This window comes from Rhododendron vialii, chromosome 13a, assembly GCF_030253575.1.
Source record: "Rhododendron vialii isolate Sample 1 chromosome 13a, ASM3025357v1".
NCBI lineage: Eukaryota > Viridiplantae > Streptophyta > Magnoliopsida > Ericales > Ericaceae > Rhododendron > Rhododendron vialii.
In genome coordinates, this window is record NC_080569.1 from 3,476,096 (window position 1) to 3,486,421 (window position 10,326).

A 10,326-nucleotide genomic window follows, 5' to 3' on the forward strand; every position below is an offset into this window, starting at 1 on the left:
ACTCAATGTTGTAAACCATACTTGCTATGAGAGATGTGTGCACCCTCCTGACGAACCTAATCATGTCTGCAGAATTAGATTGGCATCCCCTCCTCCAAAACTTTGAAGTATCTAACTAATCAACCACCTAAAGAAATCATATTCAGGCAATTGGACTAACTCTTGAATCTTATACAAGAGACATTCCAGAAAAATAGTTTGAGTTTGCTATACCCTTTTTCATGGTGGGTTGGAATCTAAATCACCATTGGAGGATCTAAGAAACAGACTCATGTTAAGATTGGGAATGGATTCGAGCTTCAATACAAAATCAGGAATAATGTAAAATGTCATTCTAGGTCCTCATAATATCATCATGTGGTACAGTTATAGGAAAATGATTCCTAATTACCTATAGAATCCGTAATCACATTTCCATACGTAACAATCATATCATCTGCCCAAAACTAGAGAGGTTTCTGCTAGCGCTAGACCTCAGATAGTAAGGCCTTTAGTTACTTACCTTGTGTCATTATAAGTTACTTTTTTTTTTCGTCGGTGTCCCAGTTGTGTGGACGTATATACATACGATCTCCTAAAAATGATATTTCCCAGACACAATCTACCTAACTGTCCCTTACATGGGAAAAAGGCGACACAAGACCAAGACATATTAAGAAGGGTCTCTTTCCATTTGGTTTTGCATTCAGAAAAGGTTAGGAGGGTATCTAACTATCTTGGCCTTTTGCCCTGCCACTTGTTTCTCTTCCATCTCCCTCAATTTAGGCATCTTGTTCTCTTTTTGGACCTATATAAACCCCAACAAATGCCCAAGTTCAAAGCATATTTGATATTCCTAACCAATATCCATGACCACAAATATGGAATCAAATTATGATAGAGCAAAAGAAGTTAAGGAGTTTGATGAAACAAAGGCCGGCGTCAAGGGACTCTTGGATGCCGGTGTGGTGAAGATCCCCAGGATCTTCATCCACGTGATGGAAAAATTAGAAAATAGATTGTCAGAAAACTACGGAACTAGTCTCCAGGTTCCAGTGATAGATCTTGGAGACTTTATAAATCGTCCAAGAGAGGAGATTGTCAACGAAATCTCTAAAGCTTCGGAAACATGGGGATTTTTTCAAATGGTCAACCATGGAATTCCAGTCTGTGTCATGGAAGAGATGATAGGTGGCATTAAGCGATTCCATGAGCAACCCAGGGAGGTAAAGATGGAGTGGTATTCACGTGATGTTAAGCAAAGAGTAAGGTTCTATTGCAATGGAGACCTTCTTGTTGCAAAATCCGCAAACTGGAGAGATTCAATAGCTTGTCACTACAACGACAGTGTTCTAGACTCTGACGCATTACCTCTAGTCTGCCGGTATCGTATATCCATTATTAAATTTCTAATTTCATGATTTCATGGTATTTAAATTGCTAATCATACCAAAATATGCGCAGAAAAGAAATCAGCAACTACATGGATGGCTTGATCAGACTAAAGGAAGAACTCTCTAAATTACTCTCAGAGGCACTAGGGCTAAGCAGTGACTTCCTTTCAAATATTGACTGCATGAAAACTGCATCTTTAGTATGCCACTATTATCCTTGGTGCCCTGAGCCAGACTTGACTCTAGGCGCGAGCAAGCATTCAGACCCGTCTTTCATAACCATACTCTTACAAGATAACATAGGTGGCCTCCAGGTTTTACACCAAAATAACTGGGTAGATGTGGAGCCTGTTAAAGGAGCCTTAATAGCAAACATCGGAGATCTTATGCAGGTGAAGTTTGTTTTTCAGCTATTCACTTAATGAATATATATTTTCCCGGGGCCATATGGAAAAACAAAGTTTTGTTCCTGAATTCATGCAGCTTATCACCAACGACAAGTTCAAAAGCGTGGAGCATAGAGTACTGGCTGCACGAGTTGGCCCCAGAATATCTGCAGCGTCTTTCTTATATCCAAGTATAGCAAGTAAATGCAAACCTTATGGGCCAATAAAGGAGTTCTTATCAAACAACAATCCACCTATATATAGGGAAACTTCTCACGAGGAATATCAAGCTTACTACAAGTCGAAAGGACTTGACGGCACATCAGCCCTTCTTCACTTTAAGCTATAAAGTGAACTGAACTCGTTCCACAAAGCAAAGAAAAAACCAAAAGATGCCATCACCTTCACACATTTTTCAGAAATACAAGGAATCTTTACATCACTCAGTTTACAGGGGGAGCACAAAAACCGAAAATGCCAATTAAGGTCACAGATGACTCACAATATGCTCAGGAGGAGCTAGCATGAAAGCCTCAAAGAGTTGCACAACCTAGCCATCAGATGTCGTTTTGCATTTCTATATGCGTACCACATCCTTCTGCTCCCGGGACAATTTCAATACATAATTCACTCACAAAGAGTAACAGTTGCAGCCCCTATATTGTTGTTTTGGATTGCAGTATCTGCACAAGTGACCATAATATATCCATGCGATGCATGCTTCTGTTGTTCTGCCCCTGCAATAATCACGAAAGTAACAGTTGTTGATGATAAATAAACTGCACTTAATTAACTTACGCAAAGGAAAGAAAAAAAAAAACTCAAGTACGGTTCATAAAGTTGGCTAATATGGTTATCCACGCCACAGGTAACCAACTATAGATTAGCCTCTGTATTAAGTTGACTGAATATTCAAGAAGGTTATGTTAACATATCTCTAATACAAAAACCAGTTTCCTTTACACTCAATGAAGTTGTTGAAATGGTTTTCCTGTGGTCGCATATAAGCAACTGGCATCACACATTTTGCTACATCAAGAAGAATAGCAAAATCAACGAGTGACAACAAAGAAGAAGAAGAGATCACATAATAACTCTACTAGATTTGCATGAGCAGTGTCACATACATTAGTATGGGGCCAATTGACCCTACAAGATTACGGAAAACTACCACGGGAATAATACTGTGCATTTATAAGTCCACCTAAATCCACCAATTTAAAAAAAAAATTACACCCGTTAACCAAAACAATGATAGAAAGATATTCTCAGAAATGCAAAATTCAGTAGAGAGCTAAATGTGTAGCCAAAGGGGAGATAAGTGCATGAAGGAGTGTTAGAAAGATACATTGACAGGGAATTGTTTGTATTGATAATGAGACGATTATGCAATGCTTTTGAAGTATGAAACCTAATCGAGAGAAGCCATAGAAGTTTCCAGACTTGCGTGATTTTCTTAATCATTTGTAACTTTCTTACTTAAAGAATTTCGCTTTAGTTTTTCATTGACCCCACCCAAAAAAGTTCCTGGAGCCACTCAGCCTCAGAATTTGTTTCCTACTAGGCTACATATCTCATCCAGAATTAGGATTATACCTCAACCACGAAACACATCAAGGTTTTTTTGTCACAGGCTTCCGTTGCACCTTCCAAAATCGTCAGACCCAAGCTCCTTATGGCTTCTGATATCCCAAGAAAATGGCTGCACTCCTCACATAACATCTGCACAAGTCAAGCAAGATTGTATATGACAAGAATAATGGACGGGTTTTGCAATGAGAAGCAAAAGCTCAATCAAAGCCACATCTCTTCTGGGGTGGTTTCTCATTTGCTCTTTCTAATTGAAGAGCACCTTCATATATGTTTGATGAGTCCTTACCTCAATCAGCATTTGTCCACTTTTGTTGATATTTTCTACCATTATTGGACACACTGTAACGACACTTCCCACTTCCACTGCCCAGGTTGAACCATGATCATAAGTGGGTAACCCACGTAAAACTGTTTTCTTGTCATGCACCTGCATGATCAGAAACATGATGCAATCATGCAAATTATCAGAAAACTAATAGCTAAGTCCAATAACCGGACCACTGTTTCTATTGGCGAAAGTCAATAAACACCTTTATTTATTAAAAGCTCAAAGGGAGCCAACTAAATGATAGTGTTTGTAGCAACACATCTTGTTTTCTTAACAAACTAGAAGATTAGAATCCCAACAAAATTAAAGTCGGGCCTTACCTTTGATTTGGTGCATTTGTTTAGTTTCTCAGCATGCTTAGTGATGCTTTGCATAAATATCATATGCTTGATTGTGCGCTCCAAAAGTGAATCAATACTGCACTGTGGATTTATAAAGAAATTTCAGCACATATTGAACGAGAGAGAGAGAGAGAGAGAGAGAGAGAGAGTAACATGAACAGCAATCCAGAGAGGAAAATGAGATGTGGAAGCTACCTTTGATCCGTTGGGTACAAGCTCTCTCAACTCCTTAATGCGATCTTGGATCAATTGTCTGTCCCTTGGCCTAGGCCTACAATTTCCACCAGGTCTAGCCCTCTTATTGATCTTAGCTGGATCTTGTGCACTATCCAACCGTCCACTAAGCATACTTTGGCTCCTTGATGAAAATCCTCTGAAAGAGCTCGCACCACATGCCTCACTGCTCAAGCAGAGTGCCCCCCTTTCCCCAATTGCTTGATTAAATGTATAACCTGTTGAACCATCAGTATTCTTATCGCATGTTGGCTGTGACATTTCTTCAGTTGTCAACTGGGACTTCGCTGATTCACAAAAGGATTTCTCACTTTTGACATCAGTTACTCCACAGTAAACATTAGCCACCACTGCTTCTAGAAGTTGCGCTGAACCTGAATCTGCTGTCAACAGGCTACTACAGTCTAATCCCTCAGATACCTCGATTGCTGTTCCAGTTTCACTCTTTTCTGCCTCCCAATCGCAATAACTCCTCTGTTTTTGATAAACTGGTCCAAAAACTTCATACAGCTCACAACCTGCAGAAAATTCGAAGGCCATATCCACTGGCTCCATCTTATTACTCTCTGCGTGGAACACAGTGTTCTCCAAATCTCTCTGGATTTGCATGCCAAATGGTTTTGGTATGCACATGGCAGTTTCATTATTGCAAGCAGAAATGTCAAGGAGATCTGCTTGCAAGTAGGAAATGTCCTCCCTAAAATCATTAGCAGGAAGTACAACATTATAAATCTTATTTTCTTTAAAGGAATTGTAGGAGGATGGAGCGTCGTGGTCAACTGAACTCACTCCCTGCTTCTCCAAGTTACTTGTCCCACCTTCACACTGCCTATCACTATGCAATCTTGATCGTGATTTCTGCTGCTTCAAAACGAAAGCTTCAGATCTTGATTGAAGTAAGATGGCACTGTCATCATCCTCATATGATAATAAGTCAAGTCCTCCATCCTTGTTGATCGCATCAGCTGCTGTTTTTGGTAAATCACCAGGCAGTAGAACAATGTCAGAATGTTTTGCAGGTCTTCCAAATGATGGAAATGTGGGAGCCCGGAAAACTTTTTTGTCCTTGTTTACATGACTGTTTATGCTGCTTAAGCCATGCCGATCAATAAAAATCCCAGAAGACGGATTACTTGTAGATATATCTGACTGGGAAAGAAAGAGCGTCATAAGAAGCACTGTGTGTGAGCGTCATTAAAAAACCCCTTAAGACTCTGTGCTTTTTATTCCTTTCTCTGTGTTTGGGTGTGGGGTTGGGACCGTTGGGTGCGTGTGAGGGTGTGGGTGAGAGAAAAATTTACCAGACATGAGGAACTTCGAACTGAGGATTCTTGAAGACCAAAAAATGAATCTCTGATATACTTCACCATCTCCAAATTCTCAGGGATCTGATCTCTCGAATCAACGGAAAAGAACAAAAATGCAAGAATAGATATAAATAGTAAGTGGGCTATGAATTTAAAGGAAGGTAAAAGTGTGGCGCACATTTAAACAATCCAATCTAACGAAGTTGACAAGTAGGATGAAATAACAATCCACAAACTCTAAGTTGTTTGACATACGAGAAAAATAAGGCATAAATTACTAAATAAAACATAAAATCTCACCTAAAAAAATATGACAAAGCTTACTAATGAAGTTTGGATTCTAAGAGGCAAAAAAATGCTGGAGGAGTGGGGGAAAAAAACAGCACTGCAAGAGAGTGCAAAGGAAACAATGCTGGAGGAGAGCGCGAACTTTTACCATACATGACATTCATTATACATTAGACTTTGAGCTACTTAACAGAACAATGAGAAAAGTGGTTCAATGAATCGTTTCAGTTCATCAAATATTCTCCGCTAACTCAAAGCAAATCTGAGACTGGAGAGTATCGTAGACTTAGGTCAGGTCCGTCAGGAAATAGCACAGGGGCCTGCTTTTTGTGAAATTATGAACCCATTCCAACAAAGTTTCTTCATTGGTGTAGTTGGCAAATTATTTATCACTTCATTTGCCAAGAAAAAGACAAATTGGTTCTTGCTTCACCATTTGGAGAACGGATTTGCCATTTGGAGAACGGATTTGCCAAATCAACGTGAACATGGTTGAACATTTAGTCTCAAATCCTTGTACTAACAAACATATAAAAAATATGGCATTTCATAGTTTTCTTTCTGCACTTTTTAAAACGTATGAGCAACTCTCTTTACTATTGCAGGTGTTCTTGTAATGTATATCACAGAGAAACACTTTAGCAAGTGACAAAGGGATGATAAGCCAATACAGGTTCATAAGCTTAATAATCAGTGACCTTAAAAGAGCTTAATAATCTACCATGAATGGAAATTGCATTACATTATCTCCATTATAATTACATATTAAAACATCATGCATTAATGAACTAATGTAGAATAACTAGGAGCTACATCAAGCTAGGGAAATATTATCATGGCTCAAACAACTATAAACCAGCTGTAAATACAATCTTACTTTATTTAGAGATCCAAGTTGTACAACGCCATATGGAAGAACAGCCACCAACACAACAGTCTGCAAAACAAAAATACCACCCCGCTCATAAATTTATTTCTCAAGTTTTAATCGTCCAAAAAAATCTCAGAGATATAAGAAGATAGGAAGACCAAAAAACTACAACGCAGATGGAAAGGGTTCATTATTTTATTGGTAACTTTTGTAAAGCCTATACGTGAATCCGCCATTTATAATTTCCAGATTTAAAGATCCAAAGTTTAACTTATTCCTACTTTTCCTAGGAAAGAAGAATGATTTTGAACCTAGTTAAGATAGGGATGACACTTTCACCCAGATACCAAATAAACAGCCTCACTCCAACCCTAATGGATGGGTTTGAGGCCTATATAGAAGAGTTCGGAGGGAGAAACCCAAAGGCCCAAACCCATATGGGATTGGAGTTAGGGTTAGGGCCAGAGAAGGTGCCCCTGGTTGCACGGCACAAATTTTGCAAGGGAAAGAAGAAGAAGCATACCCTGATCCCAGCTGAAAACTGAGCATGCCATCCATCACTGTGCTGCAAACCAAAAAACGCAATCAAATAAGAATAAATGCCAAGACAAACAAATTTGAATACTCGGGTATTGAGAGGAAAAATTAAAAAAAAAATATTTGGGTCTGTTCCACACGATCAAGCGCATGCATGCATGTATGGAGTGGAGCTATTGGACCTCAAACTATATCTCACCTCAAAAGGTGAACAAGAATCAATTACGTGTTTGTCTGCAAATATCCACATATGCTTTCCAGCAACTGCCACCTGTCCAATAACCCTATTTGATAATCAAGCAAACTTCAATGAGTCGGAGTGCACAAGGATGTGGGTGGTGGTTGGGGTGATAAGGTAATAGGAAAGATAATGATATGATGTGCCTATATCTACAGTAATTCACAAAAAGAAGATGATTTACACTGCGCACACACCAGAGAACAAAGTAGATATTAACTATTATGCCACGACATGTAAAGCTCCAATCAAATTACAATGAGAAAATCAGAAATAAACAAGATTTCATACCCTTCCCCAAAAGAATATACTTGGCACGACATCTTCACCACTGCTGACCCAAGAGGATCATGTGAATGCAAATCCCACAAGTTGCCCCCAGTCTCAGGAAAGGCCGTGTTATCTAAAGCATAATGTTCTTCACGGTTGTCATAGTAAGCATCTTCCCAAGTCAATGTCCTGCAAAAGATGCAATTCCCAATAAAGCAATGAAGAGAATGTGCATTATCCTTGGCCATTGAAATTGAATACCTACAAATCTATATTGCAGGGAAAAACATTAACTAGACAAACCACACAGTAGATTTTCCAACCAATATTTTTTGTATTCAAATTTTCCTACCAAACTGTTCACCTTCTTACACCACAGCGAACATTTTTCATGGCAGAAACAACTTTAGGAAGATGGCAAAATCCTTCAATTTTCAGCAAACTTATCAAATCCAAGAATTCAAAATCGAACCAGTGTCCCTGATTCTAGGGTAGGTGTCATAAGATAACAGAATGACCGGAGCTTTTCAGAGATCTAGTACACAAATAGGAAAGAGACAAATAGAAACAAGAAAAGAAGTATTTTTGTACAAAGAAACACAATTGAACCAATACTTTGACGGCCAGTACCTCATACCTCTTATAACTGTATACAACCGAATGATTGGATAGGCCCAAATCGTTTGTATACAGAGAGTAAGCCATATTGGTCATGGACTCATGACCGATCAAAATAAAAAAACGTTTTGGTCATGTCAAGCTAGGCCAAGGGCTTTGAACCCACCCAGTGGAATAATCAACGTGCAGCCATAGCACCAAATGATGTTGGACCAGGCCTAGCCGAGCAAGGACATCTGGCCTAGTCAGCGCCACATAAATACTAGAGACTAGAGCGGCACTACTCGGCATGTGTCATGCATGACGCCCTGGAGATCCAGGGCCGGTTATGGAATGACATCGTGTGCACGAGGTGATTATGAGGGCACAAGCCCGGGCACAACGTGCTTTGAGGCCAAGTCACTCTCTTTACATGAACTAAACGTTGAAAAAACCAAAAGAGGTACGTTGTACATTCTACTTATACTGGTGAGTTCTTTCTCGAATAGAGGCTTAAACAAGCATTGGTCTGCCCTCTGGCCAACTTCCGGCCAGTTTGCACTATCATCGCCGTTATTTTTGCAGTTAACCTACTTAAGAAAGAGCTGGGCCAGAAGCCAATCGTCTACACGGCGGAATCAACCCCACCACATTACGAACAGTCGTTCTTTTCCTAGTGAACAAGAGAGTTCTTTTGGAACCATTTTTTTTAACCAAAAAAAGGGGAGTTCTTTTTCATAAATTATCCATGCCGGATTGCCAGTCTGAATGGAAAAACATCTAAACAATAGAAGGGGCGCCAAATCATGTTTCTGAAAAGGAAAATAGACGAAAGCAATAAAAAAATAATAATAAAGGAAGGAGAGATAAAAAGGAACTTACATTGGAGCTCGATGTTGGAGTTTCCACAAGACAGCATACCTCCACCCAGTGTTGAAACAGAGGGTCCTCAGTGCTTCATGCAATCGATTACCCATCTCAATCCAGTCAAAGAATGGTAACAAACCCCCCCACCCCGTAAATCAACAAAAACCGCCCCCAAAAAAACCCTAATTTCCTGTGATATTCCCCGCACCCTCTAACTACCTCTGTACGAGCCTCTTCCGGCCTGCTTCCTTCGCAAACCCGCTCGCCGCTTTATCGGCGGTCCAACAGTCGGAAGCAGCAGACAGTCTAACCTCATCCTCCCTTTACCGACCAAGAAACTAAAAACCCCTACTCTAGAAATCAATCTAAAATCTAGACAGAACTCGCCAGCTCGAGTAATGTGTTGTTATCGAATTAATGGCATCCTCCGCACGAGCCACTTCGTTCGAACACTCCCCCATTAACGTGAACAAGAATCGCAATTTGTGTTTCTTTGGATGAGAACAGGAGAGTATCAAAAGAAAGAGGGAAATTTTAGAGATTTAGCTGATATCGGACGACATCGACAACTGGAGTCGGAGTTTGCAATTTTGATTTGGATTATACTTGCTTGAAATTGAATACAACAGAGAGGAGAGAGACAGAGAGACGATGACTCGTGATGTTATAGAAAGGTGAGGGCCTTCCATTATATAGAGAGAGAGATGGGCCAGCTATTTTGTCGAGACTGAGACATCATCGTATTACCCCCGCGCGCTCTCTCTCTCTGTCTCTCTCTAAGACGAAGAAGTGTCCTAGACTCCTAGGCAACGCTCCACCCCAATCCCTTCAAATGAATTGAAGTGAACAATCTCTCCAATTCCGGAGGTCGGGTAGTCCATATTTTTAATCTCATCAAGAGCATCAAGTGTGTCAAAAATTAATTTAGCAGTTATAATTTGATATAATTTTGAAACACGTTTATTTTGAAAAAATAGTAGAAATGAGTTTTGTTCAAGTCTTGCAACATTATTTTTAGCAAAACAAATGTGTTCCAAAATCATATCCATATCAAATGATATCCAATAAACTTAATTTTTGGTATTCTTGATGTTTA

The 10,326-nt window shown here is 39.6% G+C and overlaps 2 protein-coding genes across 3 annotated transcripts; one reads left to right on the forward strand and one right to left on the reverse strand.

Moving 5' to 3' along the window:
* Positions 1-798: 798 nt before the first annotated feature.
* LOC131313053 (1-aminocyclopropane-1-carboxylate oxidase homolog 1-like) lies at positions 799-2,513 on the forward strand. The gene is made up of 3 exons (XM_058341116.1): positions 799-1,363; positions 1,444-1,765; positions 1,857-2,513. Exons 1-3 carry the CDS (start codon positions 849-851, stop codon positions 2,106-2,108), a joined length of 1,089 nt encoding a protein of 362 aa, XP_058197099.1. The 5' UTR covers positions 799-848; the 3' UTR covers positions 2,109-2,513.
* LOC131313052 (transcription factor bHLH155-like) lies at positions 1,995-10,087 on the reverse strand. Of its 2 annotated transcripts, XM_058341113.1 has the most exons (11): positions 9,246-10,087; positions 7,788-7,955; positions 7,458-7,542; positions 7,245-7,286; positions 6,728-6,787; positions 5,557-5,643; positions 4,217-5,404; positions 4,001-4,102; positions 3,639-3,779; positions 3,356-3,481; positions 1,995-2,496 (listed from the first exon to the last, which is right to left on the reverse strand). In XM_058341113.1, exons 1-11 carry the CDS (start codon positions 9,338-9,340, stop codon positions 2,416-2,418), a joined length of 2,175 nt encoding a protein of 724 aa, XP_058197096.1. In that variant the 5' UTR covers positions 9,341-10,087; the 3' UTR covers positions 1,995-2,415. The 2 variants fall into 2 exon arrangements, with proteins under 2 accessions (XP_058197096.1, XP_058197098.1); XM_058341115.1 differs by lacking the exon at positions 4,001-4,102 and having other exon boundaries at positions 9,246-9,888.
* Positions 10,088-10,326: the final 239 nt, after the last annotated feature.